Genomic DNA, 16,768 nt, shown 5'->3' on the forward strand with positions numbered 1-16,768 from the left:
CTTTCCTCCCCTCGTGTGTGATATCACCAATGGAATATATTTAAGTAGCACAAGGTATGGAGGACTGTGCCATCCTTCAATCCATCAAGGGGAGTTGCATGGCTCCCTGCAAAAAACAACATTTCTTGACTTGCATGCTCTAGTCTACATTTTGCAGCATGAATGTTGAACTGCTGGCATTTTGAGCTTTGATAAGTTTTTGTTGACAATTGGTAATGCAATGTTTTAGAGTACTAAATTGTACATCTACCCACAGAAAAACACAGGCTTCCACCTCTTCCACAGAGCAGGGCCAGAACAGTGCTCTGGACCCAGCAAGCAGAGCACTTAAGTGTGCTCTTTCAGAGATCTGTTCAGTTGAGAAGCGATTTTGCAAGCCATCAACATCTTGACTACAATTTAAAGAACTGTACACCCCCAGAAAGAACAGTTGTGTACACTTACCATAAATGTAGATGTTTGAGTGTATTCACTGTTGCAGTCATTACACTTGGGTTATCCTGCTGACAGGCTACCCTCAGTCTGCCTGAATTCCAAAGTCTAGATCCGGCGTCAGTTGCCGACGCCTCTTCCCTGATGTCAGTGCGCCAGGGGTATAAAAGATGCAGCCGACGCCATTTTCTTCAGTTTTTCTTGCCCCAGATGTCAGGTGCCCCCAAAAGGATAGGCTAAAAATATGCCAATAAAACATGCATGCACCAAAATATATAATACCTTCATATACAAGCAAATACACCACAAAGGTTGTGTAGATTAGAGAAGAGCAGATAAGTTGCAGCAAGGATATGGGGGATGGTGGCTGGGTAACCTGGACTGCAACAGTGAATACACTCGAACATCTACATTTATGGTAAGTGTACACAACTGTACTATGTTCTTCGTGTTTCACTGTTGCAGTCATTACACTTGGGTTGAATCCCAAAGCTATGGTTGGGAGGCTGGAGCTAAATAGCATTAGGAGCGGCTATGAGACCCTGCAGAACTGCAGTGGCAAAGCCTGCCCTGGATTTAGAGTAGAGTGGTAAATGATAGTGCTTTGTAAAGGTGTGCACTGAACTCCAGATAGCAGCCTCTAAAATGTCTTTGGTTGGTACTCCCCTTAGGAAGGCTGCTGAAGTGGCTGCTGCTCTGGTTGAATGTGGCCTAATGCCCTTGGGCACTTGGCTTGCCATGTTGTGAATAGCAGAAATGAATGCAGTGGCCTATCCACTTTGAAATAGTCTGCTTTGAGATAGCCTTTCCTTGTGATCCTGTGGCATATGCCACTAATAGTTGCTCTGTCTTTCTGAAAGCTTTGGTTCTGCTCAAGTAGAAGCATAGCTGTCTGTGTATGTCCAAAGAATGCAGAATTCTCTCCCCTTATTCTGTGGGTTTGGATAAAAGGTAGGCAGATGAACAGTTTGGTTAAGGGCCACACTGGACATTACCTTAGGCATAAATGTCAGGTTTGTCCTCAGAGAAACCCTGTCTGGATAAAAAATGATAAAAGGTTCCACAACCATGAGTGCCTTTAGCTCTGAGACTCATCTTGCAGAGGTTATTGCTAGGAGCAGAGCTGTTTCCCAAGATAAAAACGTTATATCAGCTGTAGCGGCTGGCTCAAAAGGAGGCAGGGTGAGTTTTTCCAAAGCATAATTGAGGTCCCATGCAGGTATTGGTGATCTCCTTGGAGGCGTTAAGTTTATGGCTCCTCTGAGGTACTGCCTTAAAACAAGGGATGAGAAAACATTGGTGGCTCTGTATTCTAATGAGCCGAAATGGCAGAGGCATGAATTTTAATTTATGAAAAGGATAGGCCTTTGTCCAGCATCTCAGTCAAGTATTGCAAAATCTGAGGAATATTTGGTACAGCTGTGTTAATTCCTTGTGCCTGGTTCCAAGCACAGAATCTCTTCCATTTTCCAGCGTAAGATTTTCTGGTACTAGGCCTTCTGGCCTCCAAAATTACATCCATTACAGCTTTAGTGAGAGGTGTGTTTTGTATCACTACATTATCTGTCATGCTGTCAGATTTAAGGTCTTTAGTTGGCTGTGCAGGATCTGATTGCTTTGTTGGGATAGTAGATGAGGTATTTGAGGCAAGGTCCAAGCCAGGCATTGAGACAAGTTCCTTATGATTGGATACCAGTGCTGGCGGGGCCAGACTGGGGCAATCAGTATAATCTTTGGATTCTCTTGTCTGACCTTTAGGAGTACCTTGGGGAGGAGAGGCAGTGGAGGAATGACATATACTGCTAAGCTTTTCCAGCTGAAAGATAGGGCGTCCACTTTCCATGCTTGTTTGTGATAAGTCCTTGTGCAGAATCTTTTTAGTTGGTAGTCGTGAGGAGAGGCAAATAGATCTACATCTGGACATCCCCATTTCCTTGTTATCATGCTGAAGACTTGTGGATCCAATCTCCACTCGTGGGGATCCATGAGGTTTCTGCTTAGTTCGTCTGCCAAAGTATTTATCTTTCCTGCAGGAATTGTGCCTGCAGATGTACTTGGGAAGTCAATGTTGTGTCCCACAAAGTCATGGCTAGTCTGCAAAGGGGGTAAGAATGAGTTCCTCCTTGCTTGTTTATATACCACATGACCGTGGTGTTGTCTGTCTTTATCAGTAGTTGTCCCAGATGAAGTAGGTCCTGGAAGGCTGGCAGGGCATTATGAACAGCTAGCATCTCTTTTTGATTGATATGTAGATGCATTTGGTTTGCGGACCATGTACCTTGAATACATCTTCCTGCCATTTGGGCCCCCCAGGCATAATATGATGCATCCGTTGTTAATGTCTGCCTGGCTGGGGGTAAAGTGAATGGCTGTCCCTTGTTCTGGTGACAAGCCTTCGCCCACCAACGAAACTCCTGTTGCAGGCAGGGAATGAGGGTAATTATAGTTTCCAGGCTGTGGCAATGTTGAGTCCAAACACTTTTTAGGTACCACTGAAGTTTTACTCATATGCAGTCTTGCATATGGAATTAGTAGAATACAGGATGCCATGAAGCCCAAAGCCTGCAGAATTTTTCTTGCAGATAACTGGGCCTTTGTTGCCAACAGGTTGAAATAGGTAGTCAGTTGCCTTTGTTTGTCTGGCGTGAGATAAGCCATCTGGGCAGTTGTATTTAAGCTTATACCCAGGAATACTATCTCTTGAGAGGGTACTAGTTTTGATTTCTTTTCGTTGACTGTGTACCCTAGGCCTGTTGGAAATCTCTTTACAAATGCCAGATGCTGTAGTAGAATGTCCTTGTTCTCTGCTTGAATGAGGCAGTCGTCCAAGTAAGGATATATTTGTATTCCTCTGTCTGCAGAATGCAATTACTGGTGCCAGGCACTTTGTGAAGACCCTGGGCGCAGTAGATAAGCCAAAGGGCAGTGCAGAGAATTGGTAGTGCATTGAGACAGCTTTTAATCTGAGGTATCTTCTGCATGCTTGTCTGATTGGGACATGCAGGTATGCCTCTTTTAGATCTAAAGTCACAAGCCAAGCCTTCTTGCCCAGCATGGGCAGATGTTGCTGTAGAGTCAACATTTTGAATTTTGGTATATCCAGAAATGTGTTTAGAATAGATAGGTCCAGTATTGGTCTCCAGGTCTTGTCCTTTTTTCTTGGTACCAAGAACAGTCTTGAATAAAATCCTTGTCCCTGCTCTTGCTCTGGTACTTGTTGAATGGCCCTCATGTCCATGAGGGATGAGACTTGCTTTTGTGCCACTGCCCACTGATGTTTTAGCAGGTCTGGCCAACAGTTTGTCCTTGGTAGGGTATGGAAGTGAAACTTGTAACCTTGTGACACTATCTCTAGGACCCATTTGTCCTGGGTTATTATGTGCCATTTTTGAGAAAAAAGTGCTAGTTTTCCCCCTATAGGTGCTGCCAGAAGATAAGTACATGGGTGCAGGCAGGGGGAAGTCATTGGGACTGTTTCCTGTATGGCTGTGATTTGTCTTCTCCACTTTTGGAGGTAGAAGCACCCCATTGTTTAGACCTGTACGAACCTTGGGGCTGGGATCTGCCTCTTGGGAGTCTGTATCTGCCCCTTTGTGGTCTGTCTGACACTGGAAAGGAACAATTCTTTGTAGGCCAGTGTCTGCTAAATCTTGGAGGCTGAACCTGTAAGAAATCATTTACCGTTTGCATAGATTTAGCTTTGTCCTCCATTTTAACACCTCTTCTGCTTTAACACCAAACAAAGTATCATGCTGTAATGGGGCATCTAATAATTTTGCTTTGACATGATCAGGCAGACTTTGTTCCTTTAACCAAGCATGCCTCCTGATGACAGGACCCATAACAGCGGCTCTGCAGGAAGCTTCCAAAGTATCAAAACCACATTGCAAAGTATGCTTTCCAACTTGTTTAGCTGCATGCAATAAATCCTGCATTTCATTGTTTTCTGCATATTCAGAAATTGTCAACATTTTCTGTTTAAGCAGTGACATAATATATTGCTGATATTTGAGCATATGACAATGACAATTTAAAGCCCTTATAGCCAAGGGAGCGGAAGTGTAAATCTTTTTGCCCCCATCTGTCCAATGCCCTAGAATCCCTACCAGAGGGGGTAGGGGGGTTTTTGCAGCTGAAGCCTTGTCCCCTTTGGGACGCTGAGAGATAGTTTCTGGGTCAGCAGCAGGGTTTTTGAAAAGGAATTTATGAGAGTCAGGAACCCTGTAGTACCTGTCCGGCTTAACAGGAGCTGGAGGTAAAGAGTCTGGGTCAGACTGGACTCTGAAAATACATCAACAATGTCTAACATAGGTGGAATAGCTAGGTGCCTGTGCTGTGGTAGTAAAAGGAAGTCTCTGAGCCTTTTCTTAGATTCTGAAAAATCATGGCTCTCCCACTGGAAATGCTCCCTCATGGTATGCAAGGTTTCCTCAAAAGAGTAATCCTCAGGAGGAGAAGCTGAAGGGATAGATTCTTCAGCATCAGAATCCTCATAGGGGGGAAGAGAGTATTCCTGATCAGAAGAGGAATCAGATGAAACGGAAACCTGATCTGAAGATTCATATTCTGTCTCTTGCCTAGGCCTTTTATCAGGTGGGGGATGGGAACCCCTGATCAAAGTAATTAAGTCTTCGGCCATTTTGAGCATCTGTTTTTTGGGCATGGAGGCCTGTCCATGAGGCTGTTGTATTTGTTTCTTTGTCTTTAAGGGTGCTTTAGTCTTTGACTTTGAAGATGAAGTTGACTTAATGTATAAGTGAGTTGGTCTGAAAACACCCTAAGAAGCAGATGCCTGCTCAGCGGCTCCGGACCCATCTGAGGGAATAGTCTCCATAGGTCCAATACCTTGACCTTCCAGTGGCCTAGGCGACTCCACATGGGAGTCGGTAGCGGCCTGCGGGTCTAAAGTAGCAAGCGTCAGGGGCTGAAGGCAACTCACTGAGAACCGGTGAACCGGCGACTGGCTTAGAAGAAGCCTCGTCGATTTTGGACCTCGGATGCCTGTCCTTTTCTTTTTCTTTGCGTTTCTTGTGAATTCCGGTAGTCAGATGGCCAAAAGAGTGTAATGCAAAATCGTACCGACGCTTAATAGTGCGTTGGTTAAATCTAGCATAAAACCGACAACTAGCAACGTCGTGGTCAGGGCCTAGGCAAGGAATACAGTAAGAATTAAAGTCCTTATGAGGTATTTGCTTCCCACAAGAAATACAATTATTAACATTTTCTGACAGATATGGAGCAAGAAAAAAGTTTCCCGAACGGGGTACTTAGCTTTTAATGAAGTCTTCGGATCTGAAATTCGAACACTAAAATCTCAGGAGTCGGCCGACCAGCACTTGCGAACTGCTTATGCTTCGGGAACCGCACGGCAAGAAAGACTGAAGAAAATGGCTTCGGCTGCATCTTTTATACCACTGGCGCACTGACGTCAGGGAAGAGGCGACAGCAACTGACGCCGGACCTAGACTTTGGAATTCAGGCCTACTGAGGGTAGCCTGCCAGCAGGATAACCCAAGTGTAATGACTGCAACAGTGAAACACGAATATCATAAAAACATGTTTTCAGCATTACTGCATTACTAATGCCTTTTTATCAAAGTTGTTTTCTAGACTATATACCACAAAATGGTGTGTAAAGGAGCTGCTATTGGTTGCAGGATTTTAAAGTTAATACTTTTGTCCTCTGAAATTCCTGTGATGAGAGGATCACTTACTTGGTTCTCTCTTTCACCACCCTACAATAATGTGGCTGCCTTCTAATGACTGTCATCATGATTCCATATTTTATTTCTTTGCTTCCCTTTGATTTTTATTAGTGACCAGAAAATATTTGAATGAAAGCTTGAAAATATAGAGGAGTCAATTGTTCTTTCCAAAGTAACAATTGTAGTTAAGGATTCAAGTGTGAGAAATCTGACTCCTGTGATTCTTCTTCTTCTTCTTTCGGCTTTTTCCCCGGTTAGGGGTCGCCACAGCGGATCACCTGTCCGCACATTGAATGGCAGTGGAGTTTTACGGTGTCGAGTTGCCAGCCCGGCGCCCAACCTTCCACAGAAGGCACACTCACACGCACACGCACACCTAGGGCCAATTTAGAGTGTCCAATCCACCTGCAGCATGTCTTTGGGATGTGGGAGGAAACCGGAGCACCCGGAGGAAACCCACGCGACCACAGGGAAAACATGCAGACTCCGCACAGAAGGCACCCCAGCCGAGGATCGAACCGGAGAACCTCTTGCTGTGAGGCGGCAATGCTAACCACTGCACCACCGTGGCCGCCCTAGAAATCTGACTCCTGTGATTAACAGGTGCAATTTTGGGGGAACAACTTTGTGTTGTATTCAGCTTTTAATGACATAGCTAAAGTTTCTTAATGATGTCAGTCTTCCTTCCCCAGCTCATTGACCTGTCTCAATAAAACACTGTATGCAATGCAAAAAAATGATATAACAAAACACCAAAAGAAACGTGATGCACTTTTAAAAAAGATACAGTGTAGAAAAATGTACATACAATCCAATGAGTAATATGAAAATATTTCCCTTCTCTGTGGCACTCAAGAGTTTGATTAAAATGAAAGACAACTAATCTGTAATAAGAAAAAATTAACTAAGTGTGAGTTGTGTTTTCTTATTCATTTGTATCTGAAAATGAAGCTTGAAAGCTTTGATTTTGTTCAAATTCCAGGCTAAACTTTTTATCTGAGGTGTTATGCTGGTGATCTGTAGCCAATAAGGTACATTTAAATACCACTGCTTTCTTAATGGCTACTGAGTTGGAATAAGTGACCTAATGTAATTTCTCTACCACTCTTAGTAGTTTTCATGATGTAACAAATGACAAGACAGATGTAGAAGGGAATAATTATACAATGACTGGCCAGTAATATTCAAAATGGAGCACTTTGATTGGTCAGCCGAAGAACCAGAGTGCCCATTGTAAATCTGAGAACATACCAATGGAAAAAGGACTGGTTGCCTGGACTATTTTCCATTAGTTTAGCCCATAAAATGTTTACTTTTCTTTCTTTTTGTTAAAATAAATTTACAAAACTGAAGACCTCAAACGAGGGAGACGGCACAGAAAAAAAATGAGAGGATAATTGGGTACGCTCTGCAGAACTAAAGAAACGTACCTGGTTATCTTTTTATTTTCTCGGTCTCATTTCTCCTGAATGTTAAAAGTCTCCTGCTTTTTTTTTCTTAAAGAAATAAAAGGCAATGGAGATCTTCCTTTCCCCATTGCTTCCTTTTCACAGCACTGATGTACTGCATAAGCATAGTAACGCAATGCCCATACGCATGAGCAGTACATCAGGAATGTCCTAGAATACCAGAAAAAATGAAGGGCACCATGAAAGTGTTATACAAAAGACATTATTTAAGAAAAGCAAGTAGTTTTTCTTAAATTATGTCATTGCATAATAGCAATAACTGACTCTGTGGTGTGGTATACTGAAGGTTTACCTACGGTTGGCTTTAATCACTTGGGCTTCGCCCTCGTGATTAAACCAAACCAACCGTGGGGTAAATCTTCCATATACCACACAGACATAGTCAGTTATTGCTATATTAAATGATACGATTTGGTATGTAACAAGTGTTGGTTTACAACCAAGCAAAATCACTTTTTGGAAAGAAAAACGTGGTATCTGGATGGAGTTCTTTAAAATGACAGCCACCGTATTAAAAAAAAAAAAAAAAAAAAAAATCTGCAGCTTCTTATACATAACCATGTACTTCGAATGGAGATGGCAAACAAAAATACACTGTAGAATGCCAAAGACATACTAACAAGGAATGTGAACTGAATATTAATACTGTTCATAACTGAAACAAAACAGATTAGATTAGTTACAGTAATTTAAAAATATAACTTACCTAAGAAAATGTCAACCAGCATGTTCAAGGTTAGCCTGCTAGAAGACTGCACGTTTCTGCTGTACTTCATACCTTTTTGAACACAATTTTCTTGTACAAACTTCACAATGTTCTTAACGACTTCAGTAACATTCCTTGACTTATAATCCTGTCAGTGACAAATAAGATACATGTCAAGCACAGGCATAATGCAACTACTTTACTATAAAGTTAGAATATTTGAGATTCTGACAGATCAGCATGCAGACTAACTTGTGTTATTACACAGATTCCTAGATATTCCAAGGCCAACGAGTCTTATGACCATTCTTGTCTTGTCAGTATCCTCCCCCAGGCCGCACTTCCTTTCGCCAAGGAGGACCATATCAGTCAGTCCTGGAGTAAATATTGTCATCTAGTTTGTTTTTAACGGTAGACAGTGAAACTCACCGATTCATATACAGGAAAGTTCATTTCAGAGGTTTGGGAGGTGCTGGGTTATAAACCTGCCCCTCCTCCATGTTTTATCTGTTGTGCTACTACTGGTGTAGATATTGGACTTGAGAAACAGGAGATTCAGGACAGTCAAGTTTCTAATGGTGCAGAGATGTCCCATCCATTATGGGAAGGATAATTCTTGACAGGAGGGAAAAACAATTAAGGTGCTCAAGGCTGGAGCACTGATGTTGCCAAATAAGACTTGATAAGCGGATCCGAGGACCAATATGACCGACCAGACAGACTGAACAGTACTGTAGTTTTTTTCCATTGCTGTCAGAATGGTGTGCTGCCAGCATTTCAGGAGTTTACTTCCTCTTTCATTCTGCATTGAGACATCCAGACAAAGATATATCAGTACAGGACTGCAGGCTTTGTAAGGATTGCAAGAATCTTCCAGCCACAGAGATCTACTATTCAGGGAGAGCTCAGGCTAAGGAAAGACATGCATCTGGACCATGGACTTCTCGTTCTGTGTATGTGTGTGTATGTATGTATGTGTGTACATATATATATATGTACATATATAAATATCTACATATATATACATATATATACACATATATGTACACATATCTACATATATATAGGTTCATATATATATATATATATATATATATATATATATATATATATATATATATATATATATATATATATATAGGTTCATATATATATATATATATATATATATATATATATAGGTTCATACTAGGCTATCTGCCCTAGGGCATTTATAAGCCTAGCCAGAAAGTGTTTGGCTTTCGACACCCATTTTAAATTAATTTTGCTATGCCCTTTTTTGAGGTGAGTATACTGTGCCTTTGTCTAACAGTGACACAGAAGTGATACCCGGGGTAAACCTACGATCTCCCATCCACTCATCAAGATTTCTTTTGAAGAGAGTCAATGAGGGACTCTGCCTAACCTGGACTGAGATTTTATTCCAGAGTGAAGGGAGCCTCTGGGTTATGAATCTGTCCCTCCAGCATGTCCTATTTATTTCAGTGCTGAGGTTCAAATCTCTCGAGCGTGTAGCTCAATGGGATTTGGATTTTCTGAGGTGCAGCATGTCCATTAATTTCGGGTTGGACATGGCTTTATACGTCAGGCACAGATCGCCTCTGAACAGGCGGTATACCACTGAGTAGAGCTGAGTTTCTTTAACCGGGCAGCATATGGCATCTGTTTGAGCCCTTTGATCCTCTTGGTGAGGTACTTTTGGAGTCTTTCCAGTTGCTGCAGGTGTCTGGTAAGGTACATCCCAAAAGGGGCATTGTACTCAATTAAGGGCCTGATGAGGGATGAGTAAAGAGTCACGATGACCTCCCCTGATCTAGATGCGAATCCCTTCATGATTAGGTGGGCTATATAAAATGTTTTTCTAACCACTTTGGCCACATGGTTGTCAAATGAGAGACTGCTATCAACTTGGGCCCCCAGGTCCCTAATTACGTCTTCTGTACTTAATGGATTACCACCTATGTGGTAATTTGTGGGCACTTTTGCCAAAGGGGATGACTACATACTTTTTGGCGTTTAGCTTGAGGCCACGGCTCTGGCACCAGTTGTCTGTTTCTATGAGGCTCTTTTGGAGGATGCTTGTGTCGGCTGGAGAGTCGATTATGGCGCCCAGTTTGCAGTCATCTGCAAACTTGGTCAGCCACAGTCCTCCTGTGTTGGCCTGTACCTCCGAGAAATATATACCAAACAAGAGAGGTCCCAGGACTGAGCCTTGTGGGACGCCACTTGTAACTGGTTTGGAGTCTGACATGGCTCTGGCAAATCTAACCATGTGGGTTCTGTCCTTGAGCCAGTTTGCAACCCATCTAGTGACATAGGGGGTTTATATTTAAACTGGTGAGCTTATCTATAATGCCCGAGTGGGGTATTGTATCGAAGGCTTTTTGCGAGGTCCAGGTAGGCTATGTGGACCACCTTCCCCTCGTCAATGGTCTTGGTGACTGTTTCAAAGAAATCAACCAGGTTTAAGAGGCAGGATCTGCCCTTAAAGCCGAACTGGGTAGGATCCAGTGTCTGTAGGTCCCCAATATCTTTATGAGGTCCATGATGATCCTTTCCATAGCTTTGCAGACCAAGCTAGTCAGGCTTATGGGGCGATAGTATCCAGGATCTGTTGAGGCACCACCTTTGTGGAGAGGGACCACAGTTGCTGTACGACACTCTTTGGGTACATATCCTGTAGTAAGGCTGAGATTGAACAGTAGTTTTACGTTTGGGTTTAGCTCTTCTTGGAGTTCATGTAGGACGCAGCCCGGGACACCGTCTGGTCCCATTGATGCTGTGTTTTTTGCTTTGGAGAGGGCGGCTCTTACCTGAGCATCTCAGATGTCAGGGGGGCAGTACTTTGCTGGGATAGATATTTGCCCTTTTGGTGGGGGGGGGGGGGAGAAGTTTGCACTGAACCTGTCAGCTAGGATGTTGGCAATGTCTGCGGGTTCGGTGTATTTTTTGTCATTTTGGACTAATTCTGAGCATATCTGGGAATTACCACCCAGGTTCCTAACATAACTAAAGAAAACCTTGTGATTATCCTTAGTGTCCTGTGCAATTTTTCTCTCGAAGCTGGCCTTTGACGATTTTATGAGTGCCCGTAGTTTTTTGCTAATACTGATCAGAGATGCCTTCCCTTTTTGGAATTTTGCTCTATCATTTAGTAGCTTCCTCCTCCTATTGTATAGTTTGTTTATGGCTGGGGTCCACCAGACAGGACGTCTGCCTTTGGAGGACTGGGTCTTGGTTTTATTTGGGATTGCATGATCCATGCATTCCTGAAGGTGTTCACAGAATGTGTTTATAAAGGATTCTGCGGTCTGGGCCATATTTTCCACAGGCTCGGGGGCTTTGAAGGATTCCACCTCGGTTTTGAGGAGTGTGAAATTTGCTTTATAGAAGTTTTTCACTGTGGTTTTCTGGGCAGGGGGTGGTGTCAGGATGTGAATGTCCAGTGAGATTAATTTATGGTCTGATCTTACTAGTGAGAGATACACTTCTGATCTGGAGCATAGAGTCCCCATGTTGGTGATGATCAGGACCAGTATGTTTTCCCCTCTTGTGGGAGTGGTAACAAGTTGTTCCATAGCATTTGAGTTTATAAATTCTAGGAACCTTTGGGCTAGGGTGTTGGAGCTAGAGTAATGTTCCCAGTCTATGTTTGGGTAGTTGAAGTCGCCCAATATAATGGTGTTTGGAGAGACCTTCATATTTTCCAGTGTTCTCAGGAAGGCCGAGTGGGGTTCCTGGGTTAGGGAGGGTGGTCTGTAGCAGGCTATAAACTGGAAAGCAGTTTTACCCACTGTTAGTTGCACATGGATAGTCTCTGATGCTTCGTGCTGTGCCACCAACCTGGAGGTGTGGGTATCTTTGATGAATATTGATACTCCCCCTCCTTTTGTGGGTCGGTCCAAGTTTTGGGGCCGAAAAGCATGGTATGAGGTATAACCTGGTAGTGCTGGGGTGCTCTCGGGAGCCTTGAACCAGGTTTCTGTTACTGCACAGATATCGATGTTCTAAATGCTAAGGAGAGTTTTGAGTGCATGCATCTTGAGATTTAGACTTCTGGCGTTGAGTAGCATTACTCTTAGTTTCTTATCCCTTGTGATACCTATGGAGGTGGGTTTGTCTTTTGAGCCTTGCCTAAAAAAGGCACTATGGGGGTAGCAAGAGCCTTTGCCAATATCCGAAAGCCCAGGGGTGACAGGTGCAAGCCGTCCCTAGTGAAGCATCGTGGCTTGTCGAGCATGTCATCCCAGGCTGACAGGCAGTGGATCCCCTTTGAATGACACCAATACTTAAGCCAATTGTTGAAATTGATCATCTTGTCTTCATATTGTGGCATCATTCTTGGTGAGGCTAAGATGCTACTCAAGGTCAGGGTCATACCAGCCTGGGCCACATGCTCAGAGAGCTCCTCTATGTCTCTTTTCATGTAGTCCAGGGAGGTACGTCTCAGGTCATTCACACCAGCATGGACAATGACTGAGTCATATTTGTACTTGATTGGAGTGACCTGAGTGCTTGTGTTATGTGGCCGATCCTAGCGCCTGACAGGCAGCTCACCGTGACCTTCTCCTTGTTCATCCTGGTGAGCGGGACGTCAGTGTGCCTGATGATAGAGTCACCTATTACAAGTGTATCAGGTGTGTTGTTTAGCCTTAAGGGCTGTGACTGTTCGGCACACTGGCTTTGTGAGCTATGTGTTGCACGTGTTTTATTTTGGGGTAGCGGTTGCTTGGGTGTCTGCTTTGGAGGTCTCTGCTGCTTAGGCAGATTTTTATTTAGAGCGTCCGAGTATGTTTTTGTGTGTTTATGTGTTTGGTTTGCTGTCGTGGTAGGTCTATGTGAGACTGGAATTGTACTGAGTGTGGTTTCCTTCTCCTCCTGACTGGTTACGCCAGTACTGAGCTGAGAGAGCTTAGCCTCCAGTTTGGCTACATGGATGCATCTCTCACATGTGTTGGAATTTGTTGGGAGGAGGAGAGGGTTGTCTGTGTACATGAGGCAGTTGTAACATTGCCTCAAGATTCCCAGATTCACCAGCTGGACTGGAGAGAAGATTGACAACTGACCTTTGGACATGCTAGAATAGTATTGGGAATTCCTTTATAATTGAAAAAAAAGGGCCAATGGGGAACAAGGTACTCGAGGACTTTGTGAGAGTGTAGTGCTTTTAATTTTTTAGTGCTGACTTATATAATTGCTTTAGTGAGCAAGTGCCAGGTAACTTAAATGCAACGTGTTACAGGTAACTTAAATGCAAAAACGACAAACAGTAACTTTCTTTTAAGTGAAACAAGGAAATGAGTACAGTAAGCTATGCAGATATTACTAAGGATCCACAGAAGCACTGAAAAGCCGCGTTTTAGGTGGTATTAGCATTTCAGGGAAATAACAAGCAAACAAACAACAAGCATACAAACAGAGCTAGATTCAGTAGGCCTGGATCTAGTCTATGCTACAGCAAACAAGATGTACCAATTTCAGTAAGAAACAGTTGAAATATGCAGGCACTATAAGCCTTTAACCAGAAATTCCCAGCTCAGAAGGGCAGAGTCCAGCCTCTCCTCCCACAAAAGTGCAGACCACAAACCTTCTTAATGTAAAATAACTGGCCTGAAGCCCAAGTGCTTAAACCAGAACTAATACACTTTTAGAATAACAGACACTGAGCCCTCAATCAGCAGTTCCCAACTTAGAAGGATGTAAGCTACCTGTCCTGCCACCACAGTGCAGGCCACAAACCTTTCTAATGTAAAACAACTGGTCTGAAGCCCAAGTGCTTAATCCAAAAGACTTAGAATGATAGCTACACTTTAATCAAGTTACTACCAAGCAGTAATAAATACAATTGAATACTTTGAAGAATGCCTGGATTAGTGCTCAAGTTATACAAACAAAGCTAGATTCAGCAGGCCTGGATCTAGTCTACGCTACAGCAAACAAGTTGTACCAATTTCAGTAAGAAACAGTTGAAATATGCAGGCACTATAAGCCTTTAACCAGAAATTCCCAGCTCAGAAGGGCAGAGTCCAGCCTCTCCTCCCACAAGAGTGCAGACCACGAACCCTTTTAGTGTAAAACAACTGGTCTGAAGCCCAAGTGCTTAAACTAAAAGGCTTAGAATGAGTTACACCAAGAAGTAATAAATACAACTGAGTACTTTTAAGATGACGCAAAAGCAAAATAAAGTAGGAAGAAACACAAATACAGTAAAAGCCGATCATTTTTTTTTTCTTTTTCAGAAAAGTAGCAAAAACAGTAGTAAAAACAATTCACATGCAGTGCAAGCTGGCACACGCGTATGTAGCAATATTAGTCCACACGCAGTTTGAAAAAATGTAATTAAATTAAAAAGGACTAAAAGCAAGTGCAGAAAGGGTTTATTAGGTAGAATGTGGTAAACAGATGGGACTGGGGGAGTGTCCTAGATCAAATCTACGTTGGGGCGGCCACTGCAAAAGCCACCAAAGTTAAACTACAACCAAGAACAGGGAGGGGGTGGGGAAGAAGACAGTTTCAACAGAGCTAGATATGAGGAATCGCAGTCCAAATTATAAAACCACAAAAAGTGCAGAAAATATACTTAAATCAGCTTATGTCCAGTTGATGTATGCAGACAAATCTCAGTAGCCAGCAACTCGATTTATATATATATATATATATATATATATATATATATATATATATATATATATATATATATATATATATATATATATATACACACAAATATATACAGTGAATATAAATAGTGTGCACACCACTGTTAAAATGCCAGGTTTTTGTGAAATAAAAAAATGAGACAAATCATTTTAAAACTTTTCCCAACTTCAATGCGACCTATAACCTGTACAATTCAATTGAAAAACAAACAAATCTGTTAGGAGAAAAAGTATAAAAAATAAAAAGCGTACAATTATGTTGGTTGCGTAAGTGTGCACACCCTTAAACTAACATTTTGTTGTGTGCACACCCTTAAACTAATACTTTGTTGAAGCACCTTTTGATTTAATTACATCATTCAGTTTTCTTGGGTAGGATTCTATCAACATGGCACATCTTGACTTGGCAATATTTGCCCACTCTTCCTTGCAAAAACGCTCCAAATCTGTCAGATTATAAGGGCATCTTTTGTGCACAGCCCTTTTCAGGTCACCCCACATATTTTCTATTGGATTTAGGTCTGGGCTCTGGCGGGGCCATTCCAAAATTTAAATTTTCTTCTGGTAAAGCCATTCTCTTGTTGATCTGAATATATGCTTGGGGTCATTGTCATGCTGAAAGGTTAAATTCCTCTTCAGCTTTCTAGCAGATGCCTGAAGTCTTTGGGCCAAAAGTGACTGGCCATTTGGAACTGTTCATAATTTCCTCCACCTTGACTAATGCCCCAGTTCCAGCTGAAGAAAAGCAACTGCGACTACCATGCTTCACCGTTGGGATAATGTTCTTTTGGTTATGCAAAATGTTGTTTTTGCGCCAAACTTACCTTTTGGAAATGTGGCCAAAAAGTTCAACCTTGGTCTGATCAGATCATAACACATTTTCCCACATGCTTTTGGGAGACCTGATGTATTGTTTTGCAAATTTTAGCCGGGCCTGGATGTTTTTCTGTTTAAAAAAGGCTTCCGTCTTGCAACCCTACCCCACAGTCCAGACATATGGAGAATATGGGGAATTGTTGTCACATGTAGTACACTAGCAGTACCTGCCAGAAACTCCTGCAGCTCCTTCAGTGTTGCCGTTGGTCTCTTGGCAGCCTCCCTTAACAGTTTTCGTCCTGTCTTTTCATATATTTTTTGGGGGGGGGGTCCAGTTCTTTGGAACGTCACTATTGTCCCATATTTTCTCCACTTTTTGATGACTGTCTTCACAGTGTTCCATGGTATATCCAATGCTGTGGAAATTTTTTTGTACCCTTTCTCCTGACTGATACCTTTAAACAATGAGATCACTTTGATGCTTTGTAAGCTCTCTGCGAACCATGGCTTTTGCTGTAGCAGGCAACTGAGTAAATGTCAGGAAAATCCTACTAGGACAGCTGAACTTTGAGGTTAATCACAGTCTCTTTAATTGACGGCCGAGGTCTACCCAAGAAAACTGAGTACTATAATTACATCAAAAGCTGCTTCAACAAAGTATTAGTTTAAGGGTGTGCACACTTATGTAACCAGCGTATTGTACGTTTTTTTATTTTTTATATTTTTTTTCCCCTAACAGATTTTTCCAATTGAATTTTTACACGTTATAGGTCACATTAAAGGTGGGAAAAGTTTTGAAATTATTTATTGTGGTCTCATTTTTTATATCACAAAAACCTGGCATTTTAACAGAGGTGTGTAAACTGTTTATATCCACTATATGTATATATATTATATTTGTGTGTGTGTGTGTGTATATATATATATATATATATATATATATATATATATAAAAACACACACGCATACATATACGCACAT

At 42.2% G+C, this 16,768-nt stretch overlaps 1 protein-coding gene across 1 annotated transcript in view; it reads right to left on the bottom strand.

Moving 5' to 3' along the window:
- The window catches only part of BLM (BLM RecQ like helicase), a 1,689,823-nt gene that overhangs the window by 548,473 nt on the left and 1,124,582 nt on the right, over positions 1-16,768 (bottom strand). Inside the window, exon 19 of the mRNA XM_044077719.1 lies at positions 8,313-8,460. Within this exon, the coding sequence (XP_043933654.1) occupies positions 8,313-8,460 (148 nt within the window). The remainder of the gene's footprint in view (positions 1-8,312; positions 8,461-16,768) is intronic.

The sequence above is a fragment of the Protopterus annectens genome, chromosome 7.part0 (genome assembly GCF_019279795.1).
Source record: "Protopterus annectens isolate FY-2018-M chromosome 7.part0, PAN1.0, whole genome shotgun sequence".
NCBI lineage: Eukaryota > Metazoa > Chordata > Ceratodontiformes > Protopteridae > Protopterus > Protopterus annectens.